This window comes from Cryptococcus neoformans, chromosome 14 (assembly GCF_000149385.1).
Source record: "Cryptococcus neoformans var. neoformans B-3501A chromosome 14, whole genome shotgun sequence".
NCBI lineage: Eukaryota > Fungi > Basidiomycota > Tremellomycetes > Tremellales > Cryptococcaceae > Cryptococcus > Cryptococcus deneoformans.
In genome coordinates, this window is record NC_009190.1 from 32876 (window position 1) to 49566 (window position 16691).

The 16691-nt window shown below is 51.3% G+C and overlaps 3 protein-coding genes across 3 annotated transcripts; 1 reads left to right on the forward strand and 2 right to left on the reverse strand.

Annotated features, from left to right (window-relative positions):
- Positions 1-2459: 2459 nt before the first annotated feature.
- CNBN0090 (hypothetical protein) lies at positions 2460-4605 on the reverse strand (the record flags this gene model as incomplete). The annotated part of the gene is made up of 2 exons (XM_766734.1): positions 2460-3733; positions 3774-4605. The coding sequence occupies 2 exons, from the start codon at positions 4603-4605 to the stop codon at positions 2460-2462; spliced, it is 2106 nt and encodes a 701-aa protein (XP_771827.1).
- A 4342-nt stretch (positions 4606-8947) lies between these two features.
- Positions 8948-13169, forward strand: CNBN0100 (hypothetical protein; the record flags this gene model as incomplete). The annotated part of the gene is made up of 6 exons (XM_766735.1): positions 8948-9718; positions 9766-10583; positions 10633-11888; positions 11938-12576; positions 12632-12981; positions 13035-13169. 6 exons carry the CDS (start codon positions 8948-8950, stop codon positions 13167-13169), a joined length of 3969 nt encoding a protein of 1322 aa, XP_771828.1.
- A 538-nt stretch (positions 13170-13707) lies between these two features.
- Positions 13708-16460, reverse strand: CNBN0110 (hypothetical protein; the record flags this gene model as incomplete). Its single annotated transcript, XM_766736.1, has 8 exons — positions 13708-13800; positions 13869-13961; positions 14022-14061; positions 14116-14686; positions 14768-15031; positions 15137-15426; positions 15479-16222; positions 16273-16460. 8 exons carry the CDS (start codon positions 16458-16460, stop codon positions 13708-13710), a joined length of 2283 nt encoding a protein of 760 aa, XP_771829.1.
- Positions 16461-16691: the final 231 nt, after the last annotated feature.

A 16691-nucleotide genomic window follows, 5' to 3' on the forward strand; every position in this document is an offset into this window, starting at 1 on the left:
CACTTTACCCCCCCCTGACCACAACCACTAACCCCTCCCCCCCGCAGGCCGAAAAGGTCCCCGTCTACCTTCGCGGCAACGGCAAGTACTACTACCGTACGTCTCGCCCCCCCGCCGAGGCGCTGCTAACCCGTGCACACAGGCGCCTACCTCGGCCTCCTCGCAGTCTCCTTTGCCGGCGCCCACTTCCAGCTCTTCCAGTACATGCGCGTACGTCGCCCGTCTGGTGGATCATCCGTGCTGACTCTTGTCCCGCTGTTCCAAACAAACAGGGAAAGGCCAACAAGAACGAGTAGACGGGGAGAGAAATCGGAGAGGGAGACGTCTATGCATTTGTTCAAGGGACGTGTCATTGACGCTTGCAGAAAGACAATTGGTAACATGAGACAAGTACTAATCGTATGACCTGATCGTTAAAAAACATCAAAATCTAATCCTAATTCTCATCAAAAAAGCATTATGATAAATAAACCAAACATCTAGCGATTTTACCACCAAAACGGTATAATTGAATGCCTTTTTTTTTCCGTTTCGTTTTTTTGGGGCTTTAAACAAACCTCGCAAACACCCTAAAACGTCCCCTGGGGATACCCAAACCCTCCACCGGCATTACCCGTCCCCGTCGCCGTCCCACCAGACACGCCATCGATCGTCATCCCATACCCCCCATACCCTCCATACCCCCCATACATCCCCATCCCCATGTCCACCCCCCCGCCCATGCCCCCGCCCATGTCCATCCCCGCCGCACCCATCCCCGCACCATTCATATCCCCCCCGCCACCGGCGTTACCCTCCCAAAACACGGGCGCAGACGGTTCGTAAAACGCCTGGAGCTTTTCCCACAGCTCAGGTGGATTGTTCATGATCGTCATCATCCCTCCTTCTCCCGCTTCTCCTTCCGGCGCCGACGGCGCCGCTACAGGCGCTGTCACGGGAGCAGTCGCAGAACACAACTCTTCCGGAAGAGACATACCCATCATCCCCAAATCATTCGTCATCCCCCCACCCCCATCCCCTCCCCCACCAAAACACGGCAAAGAGACAAACCCGTCAAAAGGCGTTGACGTCGGGACGGGCGGAGCGAGCGGCAGGACGATCGGCCCGCAGTTCGAGTCCATCACCGGCATCATCCACGCACCGCTTTGAGATGGCGGTCGGTTCGGTTGCGTGTTGGACAAGAACGAGGAGGTGGTCGTAAATATCTCAGGTCCGGGATTACCATTCCCAGGATCCCCAGAACTCCCCGAATTCCCACCCAACGCAGTCGTGATTTGCATCGGCATCGACATAGACTGGTCCTGCTGCTCAGGAATGACCATCTGGGATTGTTCAGGCGTATGCAGCGGCGTGTCTTGGCTAGGTGCCGACTGTGGCTGGGATCTCGTCGCCATTTGCGGGTACGACAGATGAGGCGTTTGCGACGGCACGCGTGAACGTGGCCCTGATCCTGACCCTTGCTCTCGCTCTTGCTGCTTTTGGCCCCGTGCTTCACTCTGGGCTCGCGCTGGAGGCTGATACTGACTAACAGCGCCGTCGACTTGTCCGCCCAACAGCGCAAACAGCATATCCTCCCCTTCCCCCGATGCCCAGGCTGATGAAGGCGGTTTCCCAAGCACCTGAGGGTACCGGTTCGACACCAGGTTGAGCAAGATTGGAAGCAGAGACTATATTCTGTATCAGCATGCTCCCAAGAGTAACAAAAAAGAAACCCACCAAGACACCCTGGGATCGTTTCGACCCATTCTCCCGGATCATCTCACACGCCTCCTTCAACTCTTCGTAAATACCCTTCACAAACTCCGTACCCCCACCCTCCTCCTCCTTGTCCCCAGCCTCCCCTCCTCCTCCCCCTCCTCCTCCTCCACGCACCTCCCCCACCTTTTTATCCTCCACGAACGGCGCACACCAAATCGCCAACGCCGCCATCGTGACCGCCGCACTAAACGTCTGAACCCATACCATCCACGCCCGAGCCATCAATTTCGGGTGTTTGTGAAACATGTAGTAAGATGTGAGCGTGATCGCATGGCATGCGCGATACGTGTATTGGATAGTCTCATAGTCCGCAGAGGAAAGCGTGATGGACAAAGACGGGGGACAGGCTCGGATCCGCGAGATGAGCCGCCGAAGGGATGGTCGGAAGAGGTAGACTGAAAACCTGAAATCAGTCTCCATGCCTTATTTCTACATTTGAACACTCACGCATAGCTTTATAATGGCACACTGCAAATCAGGGCGTTAATATCAGTTCACCGGGGTTTATTAACGCCAAAAAAAAAAGGGACATACTTGAAGTTGTAGTCGTTTGTAACGCCTTTGCATCATCGCCCGAAAATCCATCTACGGGATCGGGCAAGGGCTCCCCTCTCAATAACGGGCAGTGCACCGCCGGGATCGTGGTGACACTTGGAACCAATCAGCACTTTTCATCCCAATTAAAATTAAATAAAAAAAACCTACTCAAACTGCATCAACAACCGTTTCACATCTTCCACCCTATCCCACGTCGCCGGCGCACTATCTGGCAAACATCCCACCTCAATCACCCGACTCTTCACCAGTCTGATGAAATCGTACTTTTTATACGCCAGCGGCGGCACTCCCTTGGGGTACGCCGTCTCGATATACTCCACCGGAATCGATGCCCTTTGCCCATGATTGAGACAGATTAAACAGTCAAGGACGTACACCTCGTGCCACACCCGACGCCTAAACTCTCGCTCTTCCGCCGGGAAAGACGGGTGCGGATCGCGATGCAGTCCCAGCTGGAGAGCAGATGAAGTCATCTGCCGTAACCAGTAAAAGTTGCTCGCCTTTGTACCGCGCCACCCAAAACCGACAAACAACGTACAGAGCGCCAACGCTTGCGTACCCGCTATGCTCGCCGCCCAACCAAAACGGGTGTCAAAGCATGCTTGGACCGCGTCCCAGTACGTGGCGACAAGAGGCGCGTCTTCGTCTTGCTCGAGGTCAAGGTAAGCTTCAAGCGTGAGGACCATGAGTACGACAGCAAGTTTGTGTGGTGAAAGCGGATTCGCAGGCGTGGGCGAATAGACGGCAGGAAAGTAGACATTCTCAAATTCTTCTCGTTGGAGAATGGTCTGGTACCATTGTGACGTCTTCCAGAACCTCTCTGCCTTCTGTGCCGTCACCTCGCTAGACGGAAGAACTTTGATAATCCGCTTTAGCCGCTCAAACACAAGGCGTCGCTGATTGAGATCTTCAGGGGAAAAAGGGGGGTGAGAGTGGGCATGGCCCGTGCCGATGATCATCGCCGGAGCCGCATTCTCTCCCGCCCATTCATCCTCGCGCTTTCCTTCAGGCGCAGAAGAAGCTTCCGTCAAAAGGGACTGAACGGCAATGCGGCGAGAAGGAGGAAGGTTGGCCGCTGCAGACGAAAGCGGCGTCGCGACCGTAAAGCTGGGCGTAGACATGGCATGTATCGGTGATCCTTCGGGAAGTGGGGACTTTGGTGATTTGGGTGATTTCGTCTCTTCACCTTTGCTATCAGCGTTCGCACTGGGCAGAGACGCAAAGCCCCCATCGAGGTACTCTGGCGCCAAAAGCGGGTGGGTGGTGGAAGTCGTCGAGCGGTGGGCTTGTAGGAGAGCTGCTTCGAGCTGCTGAATCCTTTCGTGCAATTGCTTCGTCGAGGCGAGAACAAGTCGCTTTCCGTTCATGCAACTGAGATCACCGTCCGGACAAACCAATGCACACCCTCTCCGTCTGCCTATGAAATGTCAGCGTCGCTCCCTGACAAGAAGACTTACAGTTGGAACATGGAAACACCCGATCGCACTTTGCTTTCAATCGTCTACATTCTGCACAACTCTTCTTCAGCCCTTCACCCCTTTTTTTGACCTGAGATTCCTTTTCCTTCTTCTCATCCTTTCCATCGTCGTTCTCTTGCTTCACTTTCTTGGCGGATTCTGGAGTCGCATCTGGAACCGGGGCAGGCGCACTCTCCCTTCTTTTCAACCCTGCCAAAGTCAAACCAGCTTCCAATTCATCACTTCCCGCCTCCAAGCCCATCTGATCGGCATTCAAATGCCCCTCGCTGCCCCTTGAACGCTTTTTGACTCCTTCTTTCGCTGCAGACGACCGGTCATCCTTCTTCATGTCGGGCGGAATGACGGGAAGCGGATGTTTGCGAGGACGACCTCGTTTTTTAGGAGGCGGGTTGTCATCTTCCGCTGCGGCTGCATGTGAACTCTCGGCTTTTAGTTTCTCTTCCGCGCGAGATGTAGACTGTTCAAGCACAGATGCACGATTGGTCGCAGGAGGATGAATCGACTGATGACGGACTGGTGAAGAAGGCTCAGGACGCCAGGAAGGAGGTGCTGCGTAGGACATCATGTGCGGTTGAGGGCCGGTTGGGTGTGAATACGGATGTGAATAAGGATGATGAGGGTGAGGTGGCGGTAACTGGCCATGGCCATGAGTATACTCGTGTTCGCGCTGAAAGCGTTGCGGTGGCGGCTGGTAATAGTCTCGATAGTAATTTTGATATTGTGGTGGAGGCATGGCGTACGGATGTGTTGGCTCGTGTCCATGAACCGGCGGAGGAGGTGGGTGAGAATACATAGGATAATCTGCTGGCATGGCAGGGCGAGGCTGCTGCGGTAGAGTCAGTAATGTTTGAAGGAATGCAGCAATCAACTCACTCGTGGTTCAGAATTTGGATGGGTAACGTATGACCGATAGGGAGTCTCATGTGATGAAGAGGAGGTCATGATGATGCCCCAAAGTTATTCGTCGAGAAGACGAATGGTATCTTGATATTCGTCGTTTTGAATGTGTATCAAGTGGTATAGATACAGGGTCCAGATGATCGATGGGTATTTCGCCTTTTGAAAGTATTGTTCGACTGACTGGTTATCTCAATTATACCTTTGATTGTATATGGAAAACAATTCGTCGACAAGGGAAATCAAAGCCTTCAAGTTTGGCTGTCGATGCAGAGTGATGGATGGCTCGACGAGTACTTCAACGCGCTGATTTCGCCCTTTTTGTCGGTTGCCGATTGATATATGCCGGGTATAATTTGGATATATACCTTGAACAATACCCGTCGAAGGCTTTTGGGCGTATAATCGTCGAAATAAAGACAAAGAAGGAGATTGTAAAGAAGCTGAACGACAAGTTCTTGGGTGTTCGTTCACCCAAAGTCGTCGGACACATGTGATGATCGACGAGGTCTGGATTACGAATACGATACAAATACAACATTTAATTGAACGAAAATCAAATACAAAATCTTAACGGCAAATTTGTAATTGTATTAACATTGCAATAGAAAAATCGTAATCAGATGGAGGTTTACGGGAATCCGTCCCCTTCCACAAAAACTCTAAATTGCCGTTCGCCGCCGAACAACTGTCGTAATCCATATTCGATGGTAACGTACAAAGCTGCAAATCTCATGAATGCAATTATCTTAACTGCAAAGTCGTACGTAAGCTATTGCGACTTGAGAGTGCGAAGGTGAAAGGATGATGTATATGCTGGCTGCGACGATCAAAGCCCGACTGGTGGGATTCGGCGTGAATCGCTGGGCTTTTTAAATCGTGAACAAGTACAAAACATGGCGGAAGGTGTATATAAAGTGAGAACGAAGCTTCTTCTGGGCAGCACATGGAAAGTTATGAATAAATAAAATTCTGGGCCACGACTGCGTAGACTTGACCACCGATAACTAACATGATACATAAACCCGACAGTGGACAAATCGGATCAACGCTACCTATCAACCTCATTAGAGATCCTCATGTAAGAAGATATAAGATATCTAGGTTTCATTGCCTCTCACCCCTTTTCGCATCTCTTAGCCTACATCTCTTTTTGTTGCACCTAGTAAAATCCCTCCTCTCGCCAACCCAACATTCTTTCAGCTTTCGAGCAGTCAAACAGCACTTCATTTCCTTCCAACACTCTCCTCAGCGTGCCTCTCATCTCACCTTTATACTCTGGGTATCGTCTCCTCCAAAAGATCTTGCGTACTCCTCTGCTGGCATATGGTGGGCGCGACAATGAAAAACTCTTCGTGTGCCCCTTTTATGAAAGTATCAGTCGAGGCGGTGAGGGCATGGACGCATGATCTTGGGACGGCATGGTTAGATACCCATCCCCAAAGATCTTTAGATACCCCCTTCAGAGCGTGGCGGGAAGCAGGACTGGCTCGATGGGAAAGGACGACAGCGTAAAAACGAAGAGTGGCCACGCGAGGGAGGGGAATCGTCGGACGAATGTGTCTGCTTGCAGTTCACAGAAGCTGCAGTAGTTTTCCTTGGAATCGCCGCAGAGTAAGCATCTTCAGGACGGCAAGGATGCTTTTCGTCAAGAGGTAAGTAATCATATCTGGGCCGTTGCGAGTACACTAGAGACGTAAAGACATCAGCATTCACAATCTGAAGGAGTTTATCGGGGCAAAAGGCAGGTTTCGCCATCACTCACACATTCCTACCGCATTCACACTCGAAGCCATCGCCACTCGATTGATACCTAATTCAGCAGCAATTGAAAGCTTATTGTAAGACATGGCAACGTTGGCATTGTGTACTCACTTTCAATAGGCTATCAACTCGTTGAACATGATCTCTCGATGCTTCTTACTTACCCAAGGTTCTACAGGCCTTTCCAGTCTCGTATACTTTGCTGTAAGATGTACAATCCCATCACACCCTTTACACACTCCCCGTACACCTCATAATCCTCCGCAGATCCCACGACATAGGTGTACCCTTTCATACCTCCACCTTGACCCTTTGTCTGGGACTTTCTGCAGGAAGTATATCAAGTGCGACGACAGAGTGACCGAGAGAGAGAAGATACTGGCAAAGCTGGCGACGCCTGTGGCACAGATTCGGAGAGGGTTGGGCGTCGGAGATGGAGAGCGGAGTATCGGTACGTAAGGCTGCATGGTTGATGCGATGCTGGATCTTGGTAACAGGGATATCCACGACAGTAATTATATACCTTGGCCGAGGAAGTCAGAAGAATTGGACTTCGACATTAAATCATTCCATCGAAGTCGAACGAGAACAGACCCGAAATAACAACACCCCCTGCTCTCTGCCACCGTTTCAGCTGAGTTCCTAGTCCGAAGAGCACACACTTGTTCGATGTCTTGTTATTGGCGGTTATGTCTTCGGCTATATGTTTATAGTTGGAAAGGGATGTCTGCAGTGAGCAGATACAGGGGTAGTAGGGCCCGGTCGGAATCGGATCTCATCGATCACCAAAGGATGGTCCATGTCAAGGGACGATCATTTGAATGAGGGTTAAAGTGAGTGTCGAAGGCTGATATGAGCATTTTGATGAGATGCTGAGAAGCAAGAAGGTTGAAGAAAATGAGATAGTAGTCGACAAAGAAATGGACAAGGGGAGTTGAAGTCGTTTGAAAGCAGTGAGCAAAAACTAAGGACGACGTTAGGCCAAATTTGTGTTCATGATTTTTCTTTACTGCTGATAATGCTCTAACTAACACACTCTCTATTCTCTTCATCCCTCCCTTGCTCCGTTTCTCTCAATCCTTCCTTTCAGCTTCTGGACTAGTTTCACTTGCCTTCAGGTTTCGAGGACGAAAACGCGCTCTTGATGTAACTACTGATCCTGGGGAAATATGAATCACTTTGAGAAGAGGACGAAGGGGCAGCAGTAGTCTGGGCAAGGGGGATTCTGGGCTCCTACAATAAATCATCATACTACGTAATAGTCAGGACGATTAAAAAAAACTGAAAATCAAGAGGGACAGTACATAATATTGGTCGGGGAAATATTGACTAGATTGCGAGAATGACTGATTGCCTGAGGAGGCAGTTTCACCAACAGTGGATAGCGTTGAGGATTGGGAATTGGGCATTTTTGTTTATTTGGTCAGTCCGTTGTTAAAATAATTGTTGTTAAAGTTTTGTCAATGATTAGGGACGACAGGGCAGACGAGGCTAACCCGAGTCAGCTTTTATAGACCGCCATGCTGACAGCAAGCGGCTCGTCAAATCTTCTTAGCGAAGACTTATTTCTTTTCATGTATGGATCACAACAATCTAGCCGACGATGTCTTGCAGATTTCGGAAATAGCGATACATCGAAACAAAGCCACTTTAAGAGATGCTACAAGAGATGGAGATAACAGTCGAGGAAAATGATGGACTACGTGTAAACGTCAGTGCGGTACTCGACCGAGACCTGCGACATGCAAGTCCTTCAAATGGAGGTCGAAAAAGAGGCATGCACATGAATATGGAGAGCGAGCAGTAGGAAGTAGAATAATTGTTGTTGCATACATACAACATTGATACGGGAATAGTGAAATTAAAAGGAGGATGGGGTATATATCATACGATATCCAACGAAAATCACAAACTAGACCCGATAACCTAATCACCAGTCAGCACCATTCTTCTCAATCATGAAGCCAGAAAGGAAGAGAGGATAGAAGGTGAGAGAATCAGGGGGTTGAAGATAAAGGTAGCCTCAGAGCAAAACCCCTTTGAGGGGCCGCATTCGGAGTGAGCTGAGTTAAGATTTTTCATCCAGCATGGGAAAGAATGGAAGGAATAAGGTGAACACTGTGGAGAAAAGACTCACCTAAACGGCAAGGGAACGGCTTGGCCAAATGCAGCGATTCAAAAATGGTTTAAAGAAAGAGAGATGAAAATTAAAAGGAACGAAGAAGATGCGAAAAGTTTCGGGGTAGCAGTTTTTGTCGAGACGAAGACTGTATTCCTTTACGTAATGGCCAAAAATTCAATTATATAATTTCTAGGTTTCAATCCAATTCGCATTAGGAGATCATTCAGGATGATTAGAAAACATTCCCTAATGATGTTTGCCTCCACCTCAAATTTCCACCAGCCATCATCCGTCGCCCACTTTGTTCGCAGAATTCGCTCTTTACCCTGTTTTCATATCCAAAATTTCCTTCGAAAGCTTTTTTCGCAGGATGAGCTCGACTGACTTCGCCGCCGAGCTGGAAAAGGTCCGCCGCTTGACCGGCTCTCAGCTTGTGCACCAATCAAAACCGGCCCAACTTTTGGTCGCCATCGAGTCTACCATCACCAGCGCTCTCAACGCATCTCCTCCCCACTCTTCTACAGCATACTTTGCATCTCTTCTCCAATGTCTTGAGAAGGCTTGCGCAGATGAAGTTGGAGATGATGAGGATATGGCTGAGACTGAAAACATGGGACAAGGAGCTCTTATCCCTGCCACACTTTACTTGCTCGCTATTGTTGTTCCCGAGACCCCCAACCAGGTCGTACTTTCCAAACTCTCATCTTTGCTCGAGTGTATTTTGCCTCTTTACGACTCTGCTTTGGAACATCCTCCGGCTTTGCGCTCGCTGCTGCAAATCACAACCGCCGTTGTCCTCCTTGCTCCCCCTCAATTGTTGACCACCTCGCCTCTTCTCAAGAAGGCTTGGAATTATCTCCTCGAGCTCAACCTCGACCCTCGTCCGAAGGTCCGACATCTCTCTCAAGAAGGCGTACGTAAGGTGCTCACTACCCCCATCCCTCCCAAGGTTGTTGCTGGGCAACATCCTTACCTCGCTAGGGCCCGAGAATGGGTAATGAATGTTCTTGAGGAAGAAGTCAAGACTGGTGGTGCTAAGGGCAAGAAGGCCAGGTTTGCAGATGCGGAGGATATGGAAGGAAAGAAGGCTATCTGGGTTGTACAGGGTCTTCGTGGATGGGTAGCTGTTTGGGGCGACGAAGTAAGTATTCCATTCACTATCGTTGATTCTTGTCTGACGAAACATAGCAATTGTCGGCGCTTAGCTCGACGCTCCTCTCTCTCCCTCCTCTCCCCCACCTCACGCCTCAAATTTATTCACTTCTTGCCTTGCTCTTGTCTCCTCCTCCGTCGGACGCCGCCTCGCCCACCCCCTCTGTTCTTACCAACCTTCCTACCATCCTTGACTCCTTGCTTTCCTCTCCCCCTTCCGCCGGCGATATGCCCACCTATCTCTCAGCGATCGCTGGAGCTCTCATCAAAATGTCTCTTCAAGATCCCACTTCCTTGGCCACCTACCTGCCCAAAGCTTGGAATTTGCTCTTCAAAGAGATCTTGCTTGCTCCCAGCGCTCCCAAGCCTGTTGTTGAGGCTGCCGTCTCTGCTCTCGGCCAAGGCGGTTTGATCAGGTATTGCATCACGGATGATCAGATCTTGGCTACTCTCAGCTATGTTCGGGGTGGAAGCCATCTTCCCGGTGCGAGGCAAAAGGGCAGAGCGCCCTTCTTATGGAAGCTGCTCTCTTCTCTTACATCCTCTTTGGGTTCCAACCCGGTCCGTCTTCCCCAGCTTCTCAAGCTCCTTGAGTCACTTATCTCCCGCCTTCGTCTCCGCGTCCTGCCTTCCGGGGCCAACCCTGGCGCTCCGGCTAAAGCCGATCCTTCAGGCCGAGCATCTGCTGCTGCGCAAGAGTTGTTGATGGATTTGATCAAGGAAGTTGGTGACCTGAGATCTCAACGAGGGTTCGAGTGGAAGGATGAGGTCGATGGAGTTGTGGGTATTGCCATAGAGGTTGTCGGTGTGCAAGGTGTTCTGGAGGTATTGCCTTTGAATATTGAGCCTGATGCGTGAGTCTCGTTTCAACTCTAGTGTAAATGTCTTGCTAACGATCTACAGATCGGGAACCCCTCCTCAGCCCGGTCGTGCCCATTTGCTCCCCCTTATCCGTTCACACAACACCAACTCTTCCCTCTCCTTCTTCTCGTCCTACTTCCGTCCTTTGTCTGAGCGCCTATTCTCCCTCAAGGTTGCCGCCGAAGAACGAGGTAGAGCACAGGAGGCTAAGATCTGGGAGGTTGTCGTCGGGCAGATTTGGGACTGTTTCCCAGGTTTCTGCGATATGCCTCGGGACATGAAGGACGGACTTGATGCTTCTTTCCTCGGTTTGATCACTTCCCTTCTCTACACCCAACCCGCACTCCTTCCTTCACTCCTCAAGGGTCTTTCCCTCCTCATTAGCTCTACAACCCGTCTTGCTTCTTCTGCTGCGCCTCAGGAAGAGCTTCTTAAGCAATTCGGCGTCTCTCAAATCGATGCCCAGGCGAACATGGCTCTGCTCAAGTCTTTGGCCAAGGATATGGTCTCTGTATTATTGAACGTATTCTCCAAGATGCCTCGTGAATCTAGGGGTATGGTCGGGGATGTTATTGGTCACTGGGTTGGGATTATGGAGCCTTCAGATTTGGTTGAGACATATCAGACTGTTACCACTCACTTGTCTAATGCGCTTTCTGCTCCTCCTGCGCCTGCCAATGCCGGTGAAAGCCCCATTTCCCACACCATGCTCGATCTCTTGATCATTTTTGTTCCCCAACTCCCTCTAGCCCAATCTCTCGCATTGTTCAACGCTTCATCCACTCCTTCCTTGTTGCACCACCGTGACGCCACAGTACAGAAGAAATCCTATCGGCTCTTGAAGCGTCTCCTCGAGTCACCCACCTTGGCTCCCACTCTCACTCCCGTCTCCTACGCCGAGTTTGTGTCTAAGCTCCTTTCTTCTCAACCCCACATCGGCCCTGGTGCCCAACGTGACCGTCTTCAATTGCTAACCACTCTCGTAAACGTTCTTCCCCAGGACGGGCTTGATGTCTTACCAGAGTTGGTCAGTGAAGCCGTGTTGGGTACTAAGGAGGTCAATGAAAAGGCAAGAGATGCTGGTTTCGAATTGGTCGTGGAGATGGGCAAGAAGATGGCCAAGGGTGGGAAAGTCAACCGAACTGAAGGGGAGGAGGATGGTGAGGTGGAGAACACATCAGTGGATGCCAGTGCGGAGGAGTACTTGACGATGGTCGCTGCTGGTTTGACTGGTACTACACCTCATATGATCAGTGCGAGCATCAATGCTTTATCAAGATTACTGTTTGAGTTCAAAGGTATGCCTAGTCTTCAGACCCTAAGGGCGCATTACTGACAATGTCGCAGACCAAGTTTCTGACCAAACCACTTCCGAACTCCTTTCGACTCTCACCATCTTTCTCACCTCCAAGAACCGAGAGATTGTCAAATCCGCTCTTGGTTTCGCCAAGGTCACCATCGTCTCTCTTCCCATCGCCACGCTTCGCCCTCACCTTCCTCAACTCGTTCCCGCCCTTCTCGGTTGGGTGCACGACCACAAGAATCACTTTAAGTCCAAAACTATCCATATCTTTGAACGACTCATCCGTAGGTTCGGCTTCGACGAAGTTTACGCCAACGCTGGTGAGAAGGTCGAAGAGAAGAAGGTTCTGGTTGGTATTAGGAAGAGGAAGGAGCGAGCTAAGAAGAAGCGAGCTGGTAAGGACGATGAGGAAGAGGAAGGTGGTAAGAGGCAAAGTATGGGCAACGCGTTCGATGATATCCTTTACAACTCCGACTCCGACTTGTCGTCTGATGAGGATGAGGATGCCCCTGGTAAGGGACGGAATCAGGCGCAGGGCAAGGGCCAGATCAAGGGCAAGAAAGCTCAGCAACAGCAACAACAGCAGCAGAGAGAAAAAAGAGAGAAGGGAGATGTTTACATCCGAAACGACGAGGATGAGCCCATGGATCTCCTGTCGAGATCAATTGCTGGTGGCGTCTCTAGTAAGTCATTCTATCATTCTAAACTATTATCATATTTCTAAGGCACATCTTGCAGCGAGTAACCCTGCTCTCCAAGCTCCCCGGCGTAAACCCGGTCAGCTCGCCTCTAAATTCCAAACTGACAAGTCCGGAAAACTTATCATCACCGACGACAACTCTGCCGACGAGGCTGATCCTTCTGCTTCTGCCGGTGCTGCCTTTATGGCTAACGTTGCCAACACTACTGCTGATGGCACTTACCGCGATTCTCGAGGTAACTTGAAGTTCAACCGTAACACCAAGCGAGCCCGAGAGGCGGAAGGTGATATATTGAGAGGTTTGGATGAGGAGGATGCAAAGAAGGAGAACAAAATGAGAGAAAGGAAGAAGATGAGGAAACAGCTTGGTGAAGAGTTTAGGGCCAAGGTATGTTTTCCTCCTCGTCTCTCAGCTCTGGATGCTGACTGGCTATTTCTTAGCGAGCCGGTGGTGATATCAAACGCGAAGGAGGACCTGACCCATACTCTTACGTCCCTCTCGGACAGACAGCGGGGAAGAAGGGAAAGAAAGGCAACTTCAACCTTACCAACAAGAAGAAGGGATCCAGAGGATAAGTATTAGGAAGGTGCTCTCTTGGTTGTGGTAGCGTGTGGAACCGTCTTCAAAATTTGTCTCTTTCTTCCAGTATATCCCTCCTTTTTTCAATGTATGCATTTTAGAATCTTTGGTGATGCTAAGGGTGCCGGTGCTATACATGCAAGTGATGCAAGCTGATGAGTTCCATCTTCACTTACAGAAAGAGGCGCAATTTCTTCCATCACTGCATATATATCATCATCATTGTCTTCTTCAAGAAGGCTGTCATCATGTCCGCGCCGTTCGTCCGCTATCTCCCACCTCTTTCACCTCCAAAGCAATACTTATAAACCTTAATAAAAATGCGCCTATAGGCAAGGCTATTAACCATTTTCATTGGAAGATTGCATAGCGATCTGGCCGATTGCATTTTCTCCTTTCTCACCGTCTGCAGGACTCATATTGGCCGGGATAAATCGAATAGCACAAAATACAGGTGGTTGAGGAACTTGATTGATAGTCAACAAACCGTCTTAAATGATACCCAATACATGATGCCGTGATCGGAAACAGCAGTCACAGACGACCAGGAGTGGGCGCTCGGCTCGGCATAACACTTTCTACAGATTCCAGTAGACTAGTCTGTTGTTCCTCCCTGATCCTCGTATACTTTCTCGGCGTCAGCTCATCTCATCCACCTGGACATTTAGCGCTCGGCGCACGACCGGGGGACTTACCACCGCGAGGAGATCTGATATGTAGGTATGCTCTTCTGTGAAACCGGGATACTTGTCTATCAGATTACTCGCAAAGAAAATTACCTTGTTTCTCTGTTTCCAGCGTCAGCCCTAACCAAGCTCATTTGTGGATAAGCGGAGTGTTGGGCGCACTAGTGATTCACCGTTGACCGCTAAACTCTCGCTCGGCATCCTATTCGCCCGCTCGTCAGCATCTCTAAGCCACCTTGACGTAGATAGAGCGTACATCTCGAGCATGCTCAGAACATATTTCTCCACCCAAGCCTTATCATTCAGTTCATCTTCCCTCTCCCCAACAGCCACAGCATATTGTCTTATCGCGAACCTAACCATCGCCTGTGAGACGAGGAGGTTGGCCTTGCACGTCTCAAAGACACCGATGCCATGATGACGAAGTCTAGGGGGCTCATTCCGCTTGTCTCCCAAGGCGGGGTCCAAGGGACTGGCCAACTGCAGGGGAGGAGGTAGGTTGTCCAGGATCCGCTGGAGTGCATTCCTGAAGTGACTCGTGGGGCGGATCGCGGGCCACATTGGAGGTAATGAGAGGTCCGACTGGATCGAGCTTTCTTTTGCAAGAAGCGAGCGATGGGCAGTGATAACCGCGCCGAGAAGATGAAAAATGCGTGAGACGTGATGAAAGCCGCAGAGGACCGAATAGACCCCAGAGGGTTGGGGGAATGCGCCGGATGCGGTGATCAGGTTGTCGTCAACCTCCGACGGCCACGGGACGCGTACATCGGCGTCGACGATTTGGAAAGGTGCAGAAGTCAAGGCAGTAATGGTGCGATCGGAACCATCTGCGCAAGACGACCCAAGAGTCAGCAGACGGCAAATGCAGAACGTCGGACAGGCAGGATCTCAAATGATACGAAACGAACAGAGTAGCCAGAACAACCTCCTTCGTACCTCCAGCTCGATACGATCGGTGTTGACGCCCGCACTTCCTTCATCATGCAGCTTCAGCTCTTGTGCGAGTCGAATAGCCTTTGCTAACGCCACGTTCGCAGCGGTCGTGCTGCCCACGGTGCTCAGATAAATGTGATCACAGCTGACACACAAAGTCAGTGACCAGATGTCGGAACCACCCACCGGCTCTTGTGCAAGAGGGTGAACGTATCGAAGCTGAAACTCACTAGAGCGTCCTGCGCGGCCATCAGCGAGTTTCAGTACGGAGAAAAAATAGCTAGCCTCACGCAATGTCCGTGACAGTCACCACCTTGTAACTACGATTCTGTAATGCAACAGACGCGGCGTGGCATCGGCGGTGTAAGTGGCGGAGAGTGGGCACCTCCAAGAAGGAGAGAGCTGATCGGGGCAGCTGGATGATAGAATATGCCACTGGGAATATATAAGCACCGGCCAGGAGGGTCGATGCGCCATATGGGGGATGGCGGCACTCAGTGAGGTATAATGATTCAGATTATGGAGAGACGCACCTAGGGAAAGCAGATACGCTCGCCAAGTTTGACTTCTCTCGTCCTCCCTGCTCATAAGCAACTGCAAGAACGTGGGCCAATGCATCACCGGCAACAGCGGACTATCTACTGTGTGAGAATTGTGCCAGTCGGTATGGACGTTGAGAAACCTACTAGAGATGCGTATGGTACGCGTGAAGGATCCGCATGAGCGTGCTCCACGGGATCCACTCCTCGATTCCTGTATGCCGCACATCCCCTGGAGAAGCATTGGACAGAAGTGCAGAAGCAGAAGAGAGCCGGGCTCGGTCGGTGTCGTCCCTCAGCATGGGCCCCAAACCGGCAGCTTGTCCTGCCATCCCGGTGACGTCTGGAACGAGGGAGGCGAACTCAATGGGCTGGGGTTCGATCAGATTGTGATCCCAGGACCATTCATGTGGGGATGGCTCGGAGGCGGTGGTGGACTCGCCGACGCCGGCATGGAATAGAGAGCTCGAATTGATAGGCAGCCAAGACCAGTCCATCGCGGAGTCCGTATCCTGCCGCCGGGCATCTACCACCCAAGAACCGAGGCCAAGGCCCATATGGGCGGATCTGGTGGAGGGGAGAGCACAAGCAGGTGTCGTTGCGGCTAACGAGGGACGATGGGGTCCAGAAGATCGAGGAAGGGTCGCATCCAACGGTGCGGGGCTCTGGAGAGGTGGTTCTGACTGTGATTGAGATATGGACGCACGCCTTGGTGAATGCGAGGCGTACTGTTGACCGGACACGTTATAGAGTCCCGAAGGGCGGGGGCGGGAGGGGGACGGGGTCATACTGTGACCGTGCGAGACCTGGGACGGCTGTGGGGAGCTGCTGGACACTCCCACCAGCTGAGGACGACTGTCGGATGTGGTTGTAGAAGGCTCCGCCGTATAGCTGAGGAGTCGTTTAGTAAGTCTCAACGTCGACAGTGAGACCGTGCTTACCGGTTGACGGGGCCCGGTCTCCTCCTCTGGTACTTGTACTCGCATTCCTGATTTAACACGACGCAGCCCTCGCATCGTGTCGCGAGGGGCGATTTGATACACTTGACTTTTCTCCTTCGACAGAGGTCGCAAGAGAGTGGGCGTTTCTTCGAAGTCGTCGTTGTCGCCGTGCGCTCGATCGTTGACATGGAGAGGGACGGTTGCAGCGCCCGTGGGGTGGCTGACTGGGGATGCCTGTGTCGAAGAGAAGCGGACAAGGCGGATAGCGAAAGCTTCCTATCAAATTCCAACTCCCCCTCCCCCTCACGCCTCTTTCAGGGCCGTCGCAGTGTACTCAGGGACACTGCAAGGAACACCAAGGGTGGCCCCGCGTCCCCCGGGATCGACGCGGTAAAAATCACCCGGCAGATTGTCTTCGG